General features: G+C 39.8%; 2 protein-coding genes across 5 annotated transcripts in view; one reads left to right on the top strand and one right to left on the bottom strand.

Moving 5' to 3' along the window:
- The window catches only part of ttll11 (tubulin tyrosine ligase-like family, member 11), a 309,887-nt gene that overhangs the window by 116,015 nt on the left and 174,137 nt on the right, over positions 1-19,735 (bottom strand). The window lies entirely within an intron of this gene.
- LOC148644029 (carboxyl-terminal PDZ ligand of neuronal nitric oxide synthase protein) overlaps positions 1-19,735 on the top strand; it is an 87,628-nt gene that overhangs the window by 54,038 nt on the left and 13,855 nt on the right. For all 3 annotated transcript variants that reach the window (XM_088614926.1, XM_088614925.1, XM_088614927.1), the window contains 5 exons: positions 173-281; positions 3,825-3,954; positions 4,662-4,822; positions 15,849-15,998; positions 19,208-19,373. In XM_088614926.1, the coding sequence (XP_088471052.1) occupies positions 173-281; positions 3,825-3,954; positions 4,662-4,822; positions 15,849-15,998; positions 19,208-19,373 (716 nt within the window). The remainder of the gene's footprint in view (positions 1-172; positions 282-3,824; positions 3,955-4,661; positions 4,823-15,848; positions 15,999-19,207; positions 19,374-19,735) is intronic.

Here is a 19,735-nt window from a genome sequence, read left to right as displayed (position 1 = left end):
TCAGTGGATTGAACACATTAGTATGTATATTAAGTAGTTCTAGGTTTCTTTATTTCTAAGCTGATTGAAGAAAAAAACATGACATGATATGATTGTGGAAGATGTGATATGATTGTGGTCCTTCTTACTCAAAACATGTTTTTGTATTTAACGTTTATAACACATATTTCAGGATTTTCTACGTGTCCCACGATTCGCAAGACTTAAAGATCTTCAGTTACATTGCGCGGGATGGAGCCAGCAACACTTTCAGATGCAACGTCTTCAAATCGAAGAAGAAGGTACAGAGATCTGCCAGCACTAAGTCAAATCTCTCATTTGCGTGTGGTTCACAGACTGAACGCTGAACATGGTAGTTCAGTCAGCTGTAAATATATGATGTTCCGCTTGAGAGAAGGGATGGACGTTGTGGTGCTTTTGTGGTTTGGCAACACTTGGCGACACTTTGCCAAGTCAACTATGTTGTTGGACTTGTTGTACAGAATCTATATTCTCTTATTCATTTGAGACAAGCTGTTGAAGATTGCACTGCTGTCTAGCTGCTGTTTAATCAGCTGTGTCTGTGTGAACAGCTGCTGCACTTTCTTCCCATTTTTACATGGATAGAAAACACCAAAGTACCCAGTTACCTGACCTTCCCATACTCTGTGATGGCCATGAGCCACAAATTGCATGTTTGTAGATTCCTGACAGTCAGCCCTTAGTGGCACCGAACGTTTGATTACTGTGTTAATAAAACCAAGTAATATACAGATAACATAACAAAATCATTTTAATGCAATCATAATTTAAGTAATTAGTGAAAAGGTGTTCAGGTTTGTCACTTTTTTAAGTATGGTTCAGCAGTTAAACCTCAATAAAAGCAGACACCTCTGAACTGCAGTTTCAATGGAAATAAACTGTTCTACTGCTATAAATGTTAGTGTTATTATTTCATTTAATTTCATTTAGAATCGTGTCTCAGTTTGAATTCAGGTGTTACTGTACAAGTGCAGGACTCCTAGACATTATAAGTTAGCTCGACTCTCCAGAGGATGAAATAAAAATAAGAATGCCTTATTTGATTCCTCATTAACAGACCATGAGAAAGCAGATTTGAGTGGAGAGGTACTGGTGCATTTATATGTATTATTAGGTCTTAATCAGGAAGAAGAAAAAATTGGTATTTCATTGTATTTAAATTGGGAAAAGCGGAGGTTCAAAGAGGCTTTTTTAGATTAATGTCCAAATATGTCCACTGATTTCTGGAATAAGACCACCATAATAATAATAATATTGAACCTAAGCCACCAAATTGACTTTAAAACTTTTAAAACGTCTACCAGGTAACCAATTGTAGTTTACAGTAGTCTCTTGTTAGCTTTATCCTATCAAACATAGCCTCAAGCAGGAGAGAGTTAAATCTCTTCCACAGCAGTTTCTGGGATGCAAATTGGATAGAAATACTGACAACCAAGGGACACATCATTTAAAGGGGACCTCCAGTCCCTATTTCTCAAACCAGTTATTTAATCTTGGTAACAGAATAAGTTCATTGATATTATAGAAAAAAATGACAAATGTCTAATTAAGCACAAAATTGTTACCTTTATGAAAGTACTGTAAGTCACCATGTTCACGCAGCTCGCATTTGAGTTCCCACAAATGCCCTTCCCGCTCACTAGTCACCATAATGGCTAGTGAAATGAGATGTATGAGCGTAAGAATACAGGTTGTGCGTCAGACATTTCACTGCAGAACTGTTCCAACATGATCTGCATGCAGAGTTAACAAGTACTGTAAGTAGTATTTGTCGTCAAAACCATCTCAAAGTCTGGAGCAATATTTCTATTGTATTCACTAGGGTGCTGGTTTACAATGTCATAGGGCCGCAACACGTCACCGGAAGCTTTGTTGCCTTGGTCTGAATCGCAGAACATGGCACTGAGCACAACTGGAAATGTAGTCTATTTTGTGAAGTTACTGTGCATATTTTACCGCTATTGCAGTTTGAAATGCATTCATCAATGCTGCAATCTTTCTAACCTCGAAATCTGAAACTAGCGTTTCAGTTTCCCTTTAAATAGACAGGTTCTGCTTCACTATTGTACAGTAGTAGAGTCTTTTTTTTTCTTTTAAGGCTGAGTGCCAGATCAAGATTTTGATGAAAGAAGACCACAGGAGGGCTATATAAAAGTACCTGATGTAAACTCTGTCGGAAAACCGTTTCTGTTTCTAGAAGTAACACGAGCAACTTGTTTCATCACTTGAAACACAACCATGTCGTGGAATACGAAGAGTGCATGGCCAAAAAAGAGAGAGACTGACAAACACACTCATGGCCGAAGTGATTCCCCCAAAACAGCTGTCTCTAACACAAACATTTACTAATGCCACTCAACATGCAAAAGGTTTACGCAGATGTAACAAGACAGCTAACGCCATTACATACTACATAGTGAAGTACATGGCCCCCATAGATACAGTGGAGCATAGTGGTTTCAAAAGACTCATTCAAGCCCTGGACAAGAGATACGTTGTGCCCTCAAGAAAATATTTTTCTCAAACTGTGGTGCCTGACATTTACTAAGTTTAATAGTTTAGCATATTTAAAACGTGATCTTTCAGCATATCATCTAATCATATCATTTCAAGGGTTTAAAAAAAAATAGTGAATTTATCGTTATTGAGGTAAATGTGGGAAATTATCGTGATATTGATTTGAGGTTATCTCGCCCAGCCCTACAGCAAAGTTAATTGGCATGTCTAAACTGTTCATACGTGCTTTGATGTGTACTTGAACTGGCGTCCTGTCCAGCGTGGAGTCCCACCTTGCACCTGCTGCTTCTGAGAGAACTGGCGTCCTATCCGAGAGCAAAGTGATCTGATAATGGATGTATGATAAATAATAGAACTATACACCGGGATAATAAATGCAGAGTTTAAAAGAAAAAAAGAAGTTTGCTGTGCTGTAAACCAAATAGTATATGAGTCCCAAAACTTGCACTATGCCCTAAGCCCTTCCTCCAAATCCACACCTCTGTGACGTAGCGCAAGTTTGCTCAAGTATTTGAGGGGCATTGTTATAAAAATGGTAATGGGACCATTACCATTCATTCATGTTGAGCAGGCTCGACTCAAAACGGGCAAAGTAAACTAAGGAAGGTCTTTTTATTCAAAGCTTTGTACTACTAAATCCATTTTATATTGTCTGTCCCAGTACACAAATGAGAGTACGGGGAACATTACGCAATCATTCATGTTCATTTAAAGTAAACTAAATAAGGTAAACTTGGCAATACCTCAAAGCTCTGTGCTATAAAATATGTGTACGATTAAATATTCCGTGTACAAAATACACCGCAAGTAAACAAATATTCATTAGTCCAAACGGGGTGACGAATTAAAAGCTTCATGTCACCTCTAGAATACATGCAGTATGAATCTGAAGCAGCCTACTGAAATTTTATTTTTACAGAAAATTTGAGTTTTAAAACTGTAAAAATGTTCTATTTTATTTTATTTTCCATGGCAACTTCTCTCTGCTTTGACAGGCTAGAACATGAAATTTCACCATTCCGCAAAGAATTGGGGATGATTCCAAGCGGAATGCGGACTCTAATGCGGGCTTCAGAGGAAGGCACTTTGAGGGAGCTTGTGAGCATCCTGGTGACACACAAATTTAGAAATGGGACTTGAGCGGGAACACGAAAACGAGGGGCCTGCAAGTGGGGGTATCAGGACACGGCCTGAGTTTGAGGTCAGAGATCGAACACGGTCATACTCAGGCCGTCACTGCTTTTTGAAATGACCCTATAACTGCATGTTGTTTGTCTTGCCCTTAGACCCAGGCAATGCGCATTGTACGCACAGTGGGCCAGGCCTTCGAGGTGTGTCACAAGCTGAGCCTGCAGCACACGCAGCAGAGTGCGGACGGCGAGAGTGACAAGTCAGTGGAGGAGCAGCCAGCAGAGGGTGAGCAGGGACAGGTCGTGGAGCACAAAATGAGCCTCGTAATTACCCGCCCAACGGCATTAAAGACAACTGCAGCACCGCCTAAAGCCAAAATGATGTGCATCGATTATTTTATCATACACCGGGAACTGAAGTGATCGTACATTAGGGAAAGCACACTATTAATGTGCGGAGCGGTGGCTCTGTGGCTAAGGATCTGCGCCTGTGGCTGGAAGGTTGCCGTTCAAATCCTGCAGCCGGCAGAGGAATCCTACTCCGTTGGGCCCCTGAGCAAGGCCCTTAACTCCAGCTGCTCCAGGGGCGCTGTACAATGGCTGACCCTGCGCTCTGACCCCAAGCTTCTCTCACTGTCTGTCTGTGTCTCATGGGGAGCAAACTTGGGTATGCGAAAAGACAAATACCTAATGCAAGAAATTGTATAGGGCTAATAAAGTGATGTTACATTATTTTAATTAAGAAAAATGAAAATAAATAAAAACTAAAATGATGCCAAAAAGCTGAGCAATTTGCTCTTGATATATTCCATAACTTACATTGCTTTTAAAGACTTTGGTAGAGACCTGTGGCACTCAACAGCCCTAAGGGAATGTACACTGCTGTGTGCCAAGGTGACTAGAACAGATTGTTGGACAGCACGTTTGTGATCATAATCTGACCTGAAACGCAAATGGGAGACAGCGTGTCAGTGGCGTTGCTGTGTTCTGCAGGTCGCCAGTTAACGGGCGCTGAACAGGACGAGGTGGGGAAGTCTGAGGCTGATCCCGAAGCATCGGCACTGTGTGAGCAGGCTGTGAACGAGATCCTGCAGAGCCTCTCCGAGCTGGATGTAGTCAAGTCCTCTCACATCCGTAAAGACAAGAACTTTCAGGTAGGGGGTATTGTCCGCTCTTAAGTCTTAATTTGGAATTTCTAAAAAAATCCTACAGCTGTTTCCGGAAAACTGAGTTTTCTGCTTGACGATTCAAATTTAAAGGGAAGCAACAGCAGTGATTCATCTAATAAAAAAACTTAAATGGTCTGAATGGAAAAATGAAGCACAAAATTATGGATAAAAGTGTTAACAAGAGTTAACATCTTTAATTCAGAGCAGTTTGAGCTACAGCTGTATATGATATTGTTGTATATAGCAGCAAATTGTTTGACCCTATAATAAAATTTACAGATCCAGTTTTTTTTTTCTCTACAGATTATAGAAGCCTTAAGTAGGATCATTAATAAATAATTAAATATTCCATTAAGTACCAGTTTCTTTCCTGGCAGGCTTAGAGTTGTTTATTAACACAGGTCTATCATTACTAGATGTAACCAATTTTCCACTATAATTTTAAAAATAATTGATATTATTGCTTGTAATGTATTATAAGGACCTATCTTGGCCTTGGTTTTCCTTCATTGATACCGACTGCATCTGAAATGAGAGAATATCAGACCCCTTGAATGATGTGAGATATGTTTTCGGAGGATGTCTGCACATCCAATGGTGGTGTGCGTGTCGAAAAAGTGTTCAGATTCGTCTGTTTTGATTACCCCCATCACAGTACAGTTAGTGCTTTGTATAAGACAGAGTAAAAACACTCTGGGAATGCTGGTGGCAGGAATCTTTTAGGTAATGATGTCTAGGTGCAGATCCTGTCTATTTAGTGGTGGAAGCACTTTAAAAGTGCTAGGCAAATGGAGGGAATTAATGTCAATATGATCATCATCTATCTACCATCAGACTGTAGCATCCATGCTATTGAGAAGAGGAGCATACTATCTACTCAGACTTAGTCATCCAAAGGCCAGTCTCAGGACAGCTAGTATCCACTGCAGGCATGAGAGCCATTAAGAATTATGATAACAGCATGATAGCTCAGTGACAGCAGGCTGTACAATAGCATATACGGTACAAGCGCATCTGCATAAACACTTCAAGAGTAGTGTTTCATCATATACAACTTGTATATACAGGAGGAACCATGAAAGGGGTGCTTACTTCTGTGTAAGGGGGTCATACTGTTTGGAGGCGGCAATACAGCCAAGTTGAGGCTTTTTTAATTGCAACATGATGTTATCTGAATGTCCGGGATAATGTTATGCGCATTTTGAGACCAGCGCACTACACGTTTACTACAGCAATAAAAACATCTTTAGAATGTAATTCCTCAGTCTTCTAACGTAAAAATGCCAGGTTCACTCAATGCCTTTCTTGTTCTGTGGGGAGGACCTGCATCATGCGCTAACCCACCATATGCTTCAATAGTATTGCATAGTATAGAACTATAAGTTCAAGGAAGGTATTGTTGCTGAGTTAGCATGTATAGGCTTCAGAGGAACAGGTTAAGCTTTATTCCATGCTGAAGGGAAAATTTCAGCATGGAGTAAAGTTCCGTATAGTACGGGAGAAGCATATTGAATATCTGTTTAAATCTCCACCTGAAGTCAGTGCTGTACACATTTAATGTACTGTAGTAACATTTACGTGTCCCGTGCGCGGTGTCCCGATCAGTCAATAGCCCTGATAGATTTAATGTGCAGTACCACTAAGGTCAAGTACCATACTGTATATGACTCATGACAAATAATGTAACTTTCAAAGCAACAGAACAAACCTAACCTTAATCCATTATACTGTACCTCATCTGGTATCCAGGGGATTGCATTCCTAAAGTTTTTCAGACTATTTACATTGTGTTGGATTTGCTTTCAAACTTTCAAATACTGTATAATAAGTGTGCCACCTTGGCCACAATGTGATTAAGCGCCTGTGGTTTGGAGCAGGTGAGGACAGGGCTGTTGGACTGAAGACACCAGGATCTAATGCTAAAGATGTTCTTTTGGAAGTCAAAAAAGGCTTCCTCACCAGTCCTTTAATCCCATTTTAGGGTTATATAAGTATGTGCACTTCAAAGATAGCCAAAGAAACCTGCACTAGGTACCGATGTCTCCATGGGAACGACCTAATCATCGTCATGGTTGTGGCAGTATGATGATTTTCTCTATGCTGAGGGGGATGAGCATGCAACAGGAGAAGTGGAGAGGGTGCTAAAAAATTGATATATTTTTTTTTTTGCTTAACTCCCCTGAATTGAAAATGCCAGGAATGACTTCTAATAATTAAGGCTCTGCGCCCTTCATGTTTGACAGCACAAACGCACACCCCTCCCTTCACCCACATCCACCACTTCAATTAATTTTCATCAGCCGCAACAAGCTTGGGTCTCACAGGAGACATTACAGGCCCGGCTTTGCATAATTATAACTTGCAGAAAAAAAATCCTTCCTGATATGTGGTTCTTTGGAAACTTTGGGTTTCCCACCTGCTAACTGAAGCTACATATAGTGAATTCAGGGAAAATTTATTTAGAGAAATTAATTCAGGGAAAATTAATCCTGAGGGTTTTCACTGTCTCTTTCCTCACTTATTGAGCATCCGTTTGTTTTTTTTTCAGTGACAAACGATGTACTTTTACTTTCTTCCCACAGGGAAAAGGTTTTGCTAACCGGAGAATAGCAAGCATAATTTAGATGTCATCCATCTGTTATTAGGAAGCGTCTTATTCTTGGTTAGGGTCTCAACACTCCAGAAGAAAAATCAATTGTTTATTTGCTCAACATTTTGCAACAGAATGCATTATAACAGTTAGGAATATTTTATAGACACCTTGTGGGCAAGGAGGAGTGGAAAAGAAAAACATTCAGACCCAGTGTTTGCCTCCACCTCCAGATCATGAGTTAGTGGCACATCAGACCTAATACAACATGAAGAATCTGCCAAGCTAAGGCTCAGAATCCTGCTGTCCTGGTTCTGTCATCAGGATTATCCTAGGGAAGCAGCTAAGGTTTCCAGTGGCTGCTATCTTGGGCCTAACATTTCACTAGACCCTGGGTTCTGACATCACAGATATCCTTGTTCTGTGATAGATGCCAGCAAAATCCAGACTGTAAATCCAGATGTAAATATGAGAAATTGGGATACAGTAACTGGGTGGAGGACCACAGTTTAAGGAAAATCAAATGAAATAACACAACCTAAACAATGGCAGCCCTATTAGTTTACAGGCTAAGAAAAACACACATTTAAGAAACAGGTATTGGGCCTTGGTTTAAGACTTTTATAACTTAACTTGAGTTAAGACTGTTGGGCGATCTCTTATGTGTTTAAGGAGGTCATTACAAAATGTAGGAGCCCTGAAGATAAAGGTTCTGTCATCAGCAGTTATTGTGAAGATCTTGGGGTTACTGGCTAACTGCTATCTTTTAATTTGGAGTGCTCTGCTTGGTGTGTATGTTGTTTGCGGGACAGTTAAATATGGGTGAACTAGACCTTTTACATCCTCTAACTAAATGTTTGTGGATTTTTTGGGCATTTTCAACACGCAGAAGTCTGGCTATAGTACTTGCAGTTGTGTATCCCATTACAATAGTTTAGTCTGAATGTAACAAGAATACAGGTGTTTACATGGACATATTCCTCACAGTCAACAGTCTAAATTTTGATCGGAGGTCTGCCCTCTCCAAGAGAGAGTGTGGATTCAAACATGTTGAGTAGAAAATTTCTTTCATAATAGAGATAAAAAAATATCTTCCCCCCCCATCGGAAATTAAAATTGCATTTTCTCCTTACACAGCCAATTGATTTGTTGTTATTTTCGAATCCCTTTTCTGCTTATCTCTACTAAAGAAATATTCTTCAATCCCATATGCTCAGCCTTATGTTGAATTGTAAGAGCTCAGAAGCCTGATTGTGTGCTGTGAATCACAACGGTAACAGATTTCTGGTGTCTGCTGAAAGGCATGGTGATGTATGAGGCCTTGTATCCTTGGTTTTTTACAGTGTCACTGAAGTAGATTTTTGTTTCAATAAGAAGGCCGGTTTCCAGATTGAAAATATACACGACATTGATGAATTTGGGACATGATTATTTGTTGGAAATAATATCTGCAATATTTATAGTACAACAGCATTGTAAAACTTTACCCTAAAAGGGGGCAGTGTGGCAAAGCAGGTAGGCCTCGGGACCCATAACTGCTGGGTTAGGGGTTCAAGTCCCTGCTGCAGACACTGCTGATGTAATAATAATCAATAATTCCTTACACTTTCTGTAGAGAGCGCTTTTCTGGACACTCCACTCAAAGTGCTTTACAGGTAATGGGGACTCCCCTCTACCAACACCAATGTGCAGCCCCACCTGGATGATGCAACGGCAGCCATAGTGCACCAATACTCTCACCACACACCAGCTATCAGTGGGGAAGAGAACAGAGTAATGAAGCCAATTCATAGATGGGGATTATTATGGCCTCCATGATTGGTAAGGGCCAATGGGAAATTTGGCCAGGATGCCGGGGTAACACCCCTACACTTTTCGAGAAACACCCTCGGTTTTACATCTCATCTGAAGGACGGCGCCTTTTTATAGTATAGTGCCCCCTTTTTACAGTATAGTATACTGGGGCATTAGGACCCACACAGACTGCAGGGTGAGGGCCCCCTACTGGCCCCACTAACACTTCTTCCAGCAGCAACCTTAGTTTTTCCCAGGAGGTCTCCCATCCAAGTACAGGCCAGGCTCACTCCTGCTGAGCTTCAGTGGGCTGCCAATTGTGAGTTGCAGGGTGATATGGCTGCTGTACTTTGGATGAGGTACTTTCCCCCCCATTTCTCCAGTCCACCCTGTCTAAGTGGGGGCCAGCATGACTGGTGATAGGCATAGATCTCATCTCGTCCAGTGAAGAGTCACATGCTCTCTGTTTGCTAAATGCTATGGAAACCAGGATCTGACCTGATCAGCTATTTTGGCTCATATGTGAAACCCTCCATCCTTCTCTGAAAAAGTTACAATTTCAGAAGTATATCTGTAAGCAAATCTATATTTGAAATCAATTTGCAGTGCTTAACATGCTGTATAATGTTTGGTTTCTTAAATTACTACACTGTTGATGAGCACTATGATTTCAAAAATTAGATAATAGCGCCCTCTGGAAGAAAATATGTGCAAATGCCTCAAGTGAGATTTTTGAGTCATGTCTGAGTATCTCTACATGTGAATATGGTCTGAGGCTCAAACTACCATTTTAAGAAATTGTGTTCTATAAAAGTGAACAGTGCTACTAGGTTTATTAGACTTCAGGTTGACATGTATGGTCGGGATTAGATGCAGATTCATTTTTTTGATTGGCATTCAGTCTCTTTTGTGTACAGGCTTCATCTTTGCTTTCTTTGCTTTTCATTCTTTGCTTTCTTTTTATTCTGGAAATGCTTGTCTTGTCATTTTATGTAAACTTTCTAAAGTAAATTACTTTACAAAATAAATAAGCCAGACCTTAAAACAGTATTTTGAATATACATTTATATTCATTAAAGTAATAATAAAGTGTGATAAAGGTCCACTACAATCTAGTTGTAGAAGTGTACAGTATCATCCATTCTAATACAACAGTCATATTGACACTTTACTATTGTACCTGGAATGAGCTCTCATTTCAAGCTTGTTTACTATTGTACGTTTTACAATGCTTATCATTAATCCACACACAGTATTTAGTGAAGGGTCCAGTCCAGTGGTGTGTTATAGCTTTTTATGTTTTCTGAAAATAGCAAGCAGTCCTTACAAGTCCTTCATCATCCTAAAAGGGAAGAAGGCAGAGAGAGGAGTGAAGAAGCAGAAATCAATCTGAAGATCTATGAGACTTAATGGTCTTTTCATGTTTCTGAAATGACTTGTGTCCTTGTGGGAAGACTAAGGCTTTTGGAGGACCATTAAAACAGACATCTGTGACAAGACAATTTTTTTCTGTTCTGTCCCCGAGGTGAGCTGCTCTCTGAAACAGCTGTTTTGGCAAGCCGAACAGCCAAGTCTCCATATTGAAGTGGGACCAGGACGGGCAAAGAGGGCATGAAAGTCAGGGGTACACAGGACTCCCCCAAATGTTTTTCCTTCTCACGGGGCTGAAGCGAGTTCAGAATATCTTGTTTTTTCCCCAGTCATTTTCCACTGCCATATTTTATGCGCTCTGTGTGAAGCACAATTTGCCAGAGTTAAAAGCGTGTGGGATTTTGGGATAATTTAGAAATTGCACAGGCCTGTCAAGATAATTAAGTTTTCAAATTTATTTTGCCTGGGTGAAATTGTACTGCAAACACACACAAGCTGTGATTCAGCCTCTTTGCCCTTTTAAAATTCGAATATGTGATTTTCAAATATTTGGGGGTTCGGAGGTGGTTATTTATTCTTATTCATTTTTATGTTAAAAAATAGAGTTATTTTCTGAAGGTAGTTATAAAATGAATTCAGAATATTTCTGCACTGAATAATTCACGTTATTTTAATTGGAAAATGAGATGTTTTTCAGAGAAACACTGTCATAAATTTATAGGTACTGCATAGAGTAAAGTATTGAGCTGAGTAAAGTAGCTGTGTTTAATGAGATCTCTGGTGTCCTTATTATCCATATTAACTTTCTGAAAATATGTTTTTGTATTATTCGCCCTCTTTTGCATCAAATAATGGAAAAGTAAAATGAGAACGTATTGATTTACAAAATATCAAGTATTGCTCATATCATTTAGCATTTAGGACTGTGCACGGAGATAAATTCAGGAAGTTATGTGATTTATAATTTGTCAGATTCAGATTTCCTTAGAGAAAAGAGGCTTGATTGTAATTGGTGAAAAACTGTGGACTCATATTTCAGTACCAGCACAGCGTAGCGCACAAACACCCTTGTGCAGGCTCACTCACATGATTTTCGAGGTACTACTGTTTTCCCAAGCCATTAGTCACGTAGAGTTTTCCCTATCTACAGTACCTGCCATTTCAAGAGCAGGCCCCTGAGAATTGATTGTGGTTCATTGCTGTGTACCAGAAAAAGAGAGTTGCCCTTTGTGTTGCTGTCACACTGCTGTAGCCACTTGCTGTTGAAGCTGTCAGTCTGTTTACAAAGGTAAGGCACCCTCACAGTCCTGACATATCGGAGACGCAAAATTTAGAATGAGGCACAACAAAGCTAGCGGGTATACTGTATTTAAAAGACTCCTACTTCTTATCTCCAAAAAGAGTTTCAGCAAGAAAGGGTTATTCCTCAGAGCAGCCCTCAAATATCTTGTTCTAATCTAAAGAAAAAAATATTCATTGTAAGGGAGTGTTTTAGAATTTTCTAGGTTTTGAACCTGCTTAATGTTGGCGATTTGGTGGTTGTTGTTTTTTTTCTGCTGAAAGTGGTCTGAATGAAATCTTGTCATTACCCTGTCATACAGCCTTGAAATACTATTCATAGCTTTCTCCCGAAGCTATTAGTTTTAAATTGGACAGATAGCCAACACGCTTGGTGTAACCCAAGTAGACACAGTGAAAAAGAATTCTACAGGAAGCAATCAATGGTGTGTACGACCATAATAATAAAACGACATTAAAACAGATCTGTTTTATCAGCACATTTTAGGTTTATTTTTTTTAATGCAGTCCCTGTCTCTTGTAAGCTATGGATTGTTTCTAAATCATAGTGGCTTACCTGTTAAATGGACATTTGACGTTTTTGAAACATTTTTTCCCCAAAGCTCAAAGTACAAACTACTGTACATAAAGCCAGCAGCCATAATCACCCTGCAACTCACAACTGGCAACCCACTGAAGCTCAGCAGGTGTGAGCCTGGTCAGTACCTGGATGGGAGACCTCCTGGGAAAAACTAAGGTTGCTCCTGAAAGAGGTGTTAGTGGGGTCAACAGGGGGCGCTCACCCTGTGGTCTATGTGGGTCCCAATGCCCCAGTATAGTGATGGGGACACTATACTGTAAACAGGCGCCGTCCTTCGGATGACTCTCTGTGGTCATTAAAAATCCCAGGGTGTTTCTCGAAAGAGTAGGGGTGTAACCCCTAATTTCCCAAATTTCCCATTGGCCCTTACCAGTCATGGCCTCCTTATAATTCCCATCTTACCACTCAAAGCTGGTGTGTGGGGAGCGTTCTGGCGCACTATGGCTGCCGTCGCATCATCCAGGTGGGGCTGCACACTGGTGTTGGTGGAGGGGAGTCCCCATTACCTGTAAACCACTTTTAGTGGAGTGTCCAGAAAAGCGCTATATAAGCGTAAGCAATTATTAATTATTATTATTATAAGTCATGTACTATAGAAAACTGTCATCTCAGTTCAAATATTGTATCTGTCATCTCAGTTTTAATCACTGACTTGTTGTTAACAACTATTCACATTTTATCCTTCAATAGTGGAAAAAGAGCACGACAGCTGAATATGTTAAAACAGAGTATACACAACTGAGAATTCAATTTAAATTTAACACAATACAGCTGTTTAGAGTAATGGGGAAAACTGACCTTAAACTACATGTTAAACAGTGTTAATTAAACTGAAGATATATGTAAAATTCTCATGTGAAAAACTGGCAGTAGTATTGGTATACTGTACATTTCAGGGCATGACAATCATTTTTTTCTATCCAGAGTACAGTATCAAATGTTCGAGACTGCTTGTACTATAAACACCATTGTTGCTTTCTATGTCTTTATGGACATAACAAAATATTCTAAAACCATAACATGTATTTTACAACATTAAGATTGTATATCCCCTGAGTAACTGCACAACCTTTTTTTGCTACCATGTAACATCAATTGTGCTCTATTTCAGAGTACAATTTTGACAGCAGCAAACCAAGAGAGATGTTCAATCTCAGCAAACACAGACTCATGCATGCCTGACCTTAGTTTCACTGAGACCAAAGAGATTATTTTAGAAACGCACTGAAACACACTGTGCTCTCTCAACATTGCTTAACAACATTTTCATTGTCACTGAAAGTCTAATAATAACCTGTTCTGTTCTATATCTAAGAAGTACAGGGAATAATAAGTGTTCTTCAACTTCAAAGTAAATTGCCTGTCCATTTAGGATTAAGCTACCATGCAGTGTTTCAGCCAAAATTATAAATGTAATTACAATTGCAATACAAATGTGTATTCCAAATTAGAATGTTTAATTGCAGGGATTCATCTTCAAATTAATCAATAATGCTGACTAATTAGAAACGTAATCAAGTGCAAGGGTGTCCTGAGTGTTTCCACACTCATTCAAAACTGCAGGTGAGTTTAAGTTCAGGTTTTGAGTTCAGTCCAAAAAACAATTTACTGTACTATTCATTGAAATCCATCAGGGTGGCACAGTGTTTAGCATTGCTGCCTTACAGTGCTGGGGTCATGGGTTCAATGCTTGGGGTGCTACTGTATCTGTGGAGTTTGTATGTTCTCCCTGTGTTTGCATGGGTTTCCTCTGGGTGCTCCCACAGTTTAAAGACAAGCTGGTTACTCAATTGTCTTTTGTGAAAATTGGCCCTGTTTGGGTGTGTCTGTATGTGCCCTGCAATGGACTGGCATCCCATCCATGGTGTACCCTCCCTTGTGCCTGCTGCTTACAAGGATAGGCTCCGGCTCCCCCACGATGCACTGGATGCATTGGGTAGAAAATGGATGGATGGGTAAATGGCCTGCATCACCAGCCCTTACAGTATGAAATGCTGTGCACCTATGAGCTTAAAGTGTCATCCTTGAGAGCTGCATCAGTTCTGCTTGCAGTGCTGGCACTACTAGAAGAGTGGAGAGGCTGAAAAGCATGAAAAATGGCAAGAGTGCTTCCCAGTGTTGGAGGGTGTTACATCCTAGTGTGTGGTCCATGTGTGTTTTGTTCCACATTACCTGACCTTGATTGTTCTCTCTCTCCCCCATTGGTCCATCATTACATAATTGTTTCCCTGTGTCGTCGTCATCAATCAGCTTCTCAGCCAATCAGAGTGCAGCTTATTTAGTATATAAGTTGGAGGTTTTCAGAATGAAGGGGCCTTTCATTTGACTTCGGTCCCGCTCTGCTCAGCTTCAGTTTCGTTTCGCTTTCGGTTTTGCTTCGGCTTCGTTTAGCTTCTTGTGTGTGTGTTTTCATATATCTTTGCCTTTGTTGGGTTGTGTTCATCTTGTACTTTTCGTTTGTTTGTGTTTATCCTTGTTTAGCCATTACCTTGCCCAGACGTATCGTATCAAACTCTGTGTTCTTTTGTACCCTGTTACTTGTGTCTACTCTCATTTTCCCTTATTTGTATTCCTAGTTCAGTTGTGTATTTTAGTTAACTTTTGTATGATATTTGTATTAGTAACACTAATTAGTACGGGTGCGTGCCGTTTGTCTTGTGTGGTTTTGGGTAGTCAGCGAAGTTTAGCTAGGGCGTTTGAAGACGCTGTAGACCATGTGTTTCGGGTTTTCTTTTGAAGTTAGGTTAGCTTTCCCTCACTTTCTTAGCCAGCTCCATTTTGTTTGTTGTTTACTTTTCTTTGGCACTGCCCTAGTTATCTTTTCCCTGTGTGTTATTGTATCCTATTATGTACCAGTCACTTATTCACCTTAAAATAATCACTTTTGCACCAACACTTGTTATCACGCTCAGTCCCTCACCAAAACCCACCTGCATCCAAAAACTATCCTAAATGTTACACCCCTTTACCCCTAGACATTTCGGGTTGTAACAGAGGGCATGTGCACTTCAATATGACCTTTTATTGACAACTTATAGAAAAGAAAAATACCAAGACAAGGTCATATTGAAAGAGAAGAATAACTGGTGATTTTAAGTGGTGAGGAATACAAAATATAAACTTAATACTTCTGTGAACTGGGCAGCTCTGCTTGGATGCTGGTAGCATACTGTAATTACATACATATGATTTGGTCCAGTTCCTTTCATTGTGTTAGCTCTGCAGGAGACTCCACAAGTTTAGTGATTAATGTTTTGAGGGTAACTGTCACACATTGGAGCGGAAGATATTTGAATTATGCAGTAGTCTAGCGCTTCTGCTCATTACCCTGAGTTTCCCACACATGCCTCTTCTGAGTTTGTGTTTTCCTTTCACAGGATATGGAGAAGTGCACCCTGTACACAGTCATGTCTCCCAGCAGCAAGAGCTCCCCTAAGCTGACACCCCTGGCTTCTCAGCACCAGCTGCAGCTCCTCCAGCACCAGCTGCACCAGCAGCAGCAGCAGACACAAGTGGCTGTGGCTCAGGTAATGTGAGCATGATCTTTTCAACATTGGAAATCAGGAAAAACATTCATCTAAACAACTTATCCATTCAAAATTAATATTTAACACTAAGTGAATCTGGGCCAGCAGCCATATCACCCTGCAGCTCTAAAATGACAACCCACTGAACCTCGGCAGGGTGGAGCCTAGTCAGTACCTGGATAGGAGACCTCCTGGGAAGCTATGGTTGCTGCTGGAAGTGGTGTAAGTGGGACCAGTGGGGGGTGCTTACCCTGCGGTCTGTGTGGGTCCTAGTGCCCGGGTATAGTGGCGGGGACACTATACTGTAGTGAGCGCCGTCTTTCGGATGAGACGTTAAACCAAGGTCCTGACTCTCGGTGGTCAATAAAGATCCCCGGGTATTTCTTTATAACAGTAGGGAATTATCCCAGTGTCTGGGCCAAATTTCCCCCCTCAGCCTGTACCCTGTCCTCCAAATTGTCCCCATATACGATTGGCTTGCCCTTGCCCTGCGATGGACTGGCGCCCCATCCAGTGTGTACCCTGCCTAGCACTCATTGCTTGCTGGGTAGGCTCCGGCTTCTCACATTACCATATGGTACGAAAGCTGTAAAATAAATGACATGACTACATGAATCTGTAAGCCCAATGTTCCTATAGATATATGTCTTAGAAATGTATATTATTCTTATTATTTCTAATAATAATTTAAAAGCCATCCTTTCCTTTTATTATTCCAAATATTTTTGTAATATATAAGGTTTTCTTTACTCAGGTTTAATTTTGTATACCGGTTTATCATACTTATTATCTACTTATTATTTTCAACACTGAAAATCAGGGAAAAAGTATTCATCTTATCCATTAAAAAAATCATATTTAAAACTATGTGAACTAGTAAACCCTGTTTTCCTACAGCTGTGTATTATTTCTAATAACAGCAACAATTTAAAAGCCATCTTTTCCTATTATATGAGGTTTTCTAGATTAAAGTTGTGAACACCTGCACCTGTTTATCATATTTATTATCTGAATATGTATTATCTTAACATAATCAGAATTGTCATGAGGGATTATTTTTAGAAATGGAAATTTTTGGTTTTTTTTAGAAATTAGAATTAATCATTTACAATTTATTTTGGTTTTTCTTTATATATTTAGATTTGCCAATACATTTTTTATCGTGTGCTCTATACACCCAATTTGAAATTGTGAAATGTGCCTTTATGTTTCAACTCACAGCAACAAGGCTGTGCCCACTTGAGGAGACCGAGGAAAAGCACACAAGCTCGACTGTCTCTTTGAGCCATTCACTCTTTTGTGTGGCAAGCTCTGTAGTGATATACAGGAGGTTCAGCGCTGATATTAGCGCAGTGAGGTGCATCCATCACTGACAGAACTACAAGCCTGTTGGAACCTGAGTACCAAGTCAAAGGGTTTGAGGTTTCACTGAGAGCTGCGAGATGAGAATGAAATTCAGCCCTGCCTCAGGGGGGCCTTGAGCCAGTTGTACAATGAGGCTTGGGTGGTATCATTAGACAACTGGATCACTGAATCCAGGTTTGGAGTGAGCAGCCTTTACCAGTTGAGCTACACTGGTTGGTTTTAATAAGAGTCACGGCACCTTACTGTGACAGTCTGACTCAGTCTGACTGTTTCCCTGGAAAAATAATAAAAAAAGATTTTTCAAACCGAGTAAGTATGAAGAAGTGTTAAGGCAATTAGTTTAACTGACTCAGCCCATATGAGTAATAGATCAGTCTCCAGAAAAAAGACTTTTGCCAGCTTTTTATATGAAACTGGGTGACAACAGTGTTTCTTTTGTGTGTACTGTTTGTTAATGAAAGGTGAAGTGGTGTACTGTGTAGCCATGAACTTGAGAATTACATGAAAGATCACAGTGTAACATCTCTGCGTATGGTGCCTGACCTCAAGTCTCTCACAGAGCTGTCTGAATGCACGGCAGAAATAGGACAAGAGCCAGTTCAATAAATAATTATTGAGGGCACTAAGGCTGCAAGTGGGATAATTTATCTGAATCATTTGGTGAAGGGTAATACAATTAACAATGTAAGAGCTGCAGAAATGTTATGAATGAGAGAGGACATTCATTCTGTCCTAATCATATTTTATTTCAGAAGCATATTGATCCTGATTAAGCAGTGTTTCAGAAGATAAAATATTTATCTTCTCTTGCCAGCTTCATTGCAGTATAAAAAAAAATTGCTGGTGTATGGATTGTTAAAATTGGCTTGCAGAAACCCGATGTATCGTGTTTTCAAAAGTTCATTGGAATTGTCATTAGAAAAGAAAACTCATTCACATACAGGCCACTATTTGGAAGAGTTCTATTATTAGTGGGCTTCTTAAGTTATCAGCTTCAGCCCAGCTGTGCGTTGTCTGACTGAGCCTAGTCAAGTCTTTGTACGTACAGCGTGTGGCTGTGACTTCATTTTCTATCCGAATGAGCAAACCAATGAATAAATGCATAAATAAGACACCAAAAGCAAAAGCACAGGTTTATCTGGTCTTTAGCAATGTAATTTGAACCAGTGCGCTTGTAATCATAATAAGATCAAGTATGTTTACTATCCTAAGTAATAAAGTCCTTTGGAATCACAAGATTGGTATTCTTTAGAAAGATACTGTAGTTTTAATGAAAATCCTGATTATACATTGTCTTGTGTGCCACTAGATGGAGCACTTTGCATACACTGCAGTGACTGAAAAAGAATGACCAGAAAAGCACAGCATGATTGGGATAATGGCGGAAAATTGCAGATAAAAATACACTGAAATATCCCCAGGTTCTGTTTCCCTTTTTACTGGCAATTAGGAGTTGAAGCCCAACATGACAATACAATTTAAACTCACTTGCAGATCTGTGTAGTGTATTCAATTTGAATTAGAAAAAGAAGTTCTGCAGTCACAATTACTCCCCTTTCAAGGTACATGAATCGTTATGATTTATAGTCAAAAGATTAATGAAACCTACTTAAAATGACTGCAATCTTTTGTTTTCTAAGTTGAATTTTATTTTTGTCCTACACTGCTGAAGCATGTAAAGATTATTTTCTAGTACCTCTTCAACTGGATTAGAACAAAATAAGATTATAACATCTAAATTTACAAATGCTGATACTCCCAAAAGGTATTTCCTTAACCTGTGACATACTCCAGCTGGCTTTTCCCTGTCCTCTTCTCTCACTGCTTTCCTAACCCCTGTGCAGGTACAGCTACTGAGGGACCAGCTGTCAGCCGAGACCACGGCTCGCATTGAGGCCCAGGCCCGTGTCCATCAGCTTCTGCTGCAGAACCGTGATCTCCTGCAGCACGTGGCTCTGCTGGTCAAACAGCTCAAAGACCTTGAAGTCAAAGTCCAGAAAACAAGCAACCGTAAGGCCCTTTCGCACAAATCTTGAATTGTTGGTTTAACACTGTACCCTAAGACGATGTGAACAATAACACCCAACTCTTTCAAAAGTACTAAAAAGAAATAGATATTCTTGTAGAAAGTAGACTGTGATGTTTTAACTGATTTCCCCCCTGAACTAAGATTCAGAAGTCACCTTTTCAATTTGCATTCATATCTTAAAAAAAAAATGGCAAATTCATGTGTTGGCAAACTTTGATTCCTACTGTACAAAATTACTGTGACTTCATTTTTTTTATTCTAGTCATATTCTGAATCCTTTTGAGTAAGATATTTGATTTTTGGTATCGTACATTGTTTATCATATAAACATGTGGGAATAAAT

This window comes from Lepisosteus platostomus, chromosome 21 (assembly GCF_059453375.1).
Source record: "Lepisosteus platostomus isolate fLepPlt1 chromosome 21, fLepPlt1.hap1, whole genome shotgun sequence".
Classification (NCBI taxonomy): domain Eukaryota; kingdom Metazoa; phylum Chordata; class Actinopteri; order Semionotiformes; family Lepisosteidae; genus Lepisosteus; species Lepisosteus platostomus.
The sequence above is the reverse complement of the archived record's forward strand: the minus strand, read 5'-3'. Positions and strand labels throughout refer to the sequence as shown.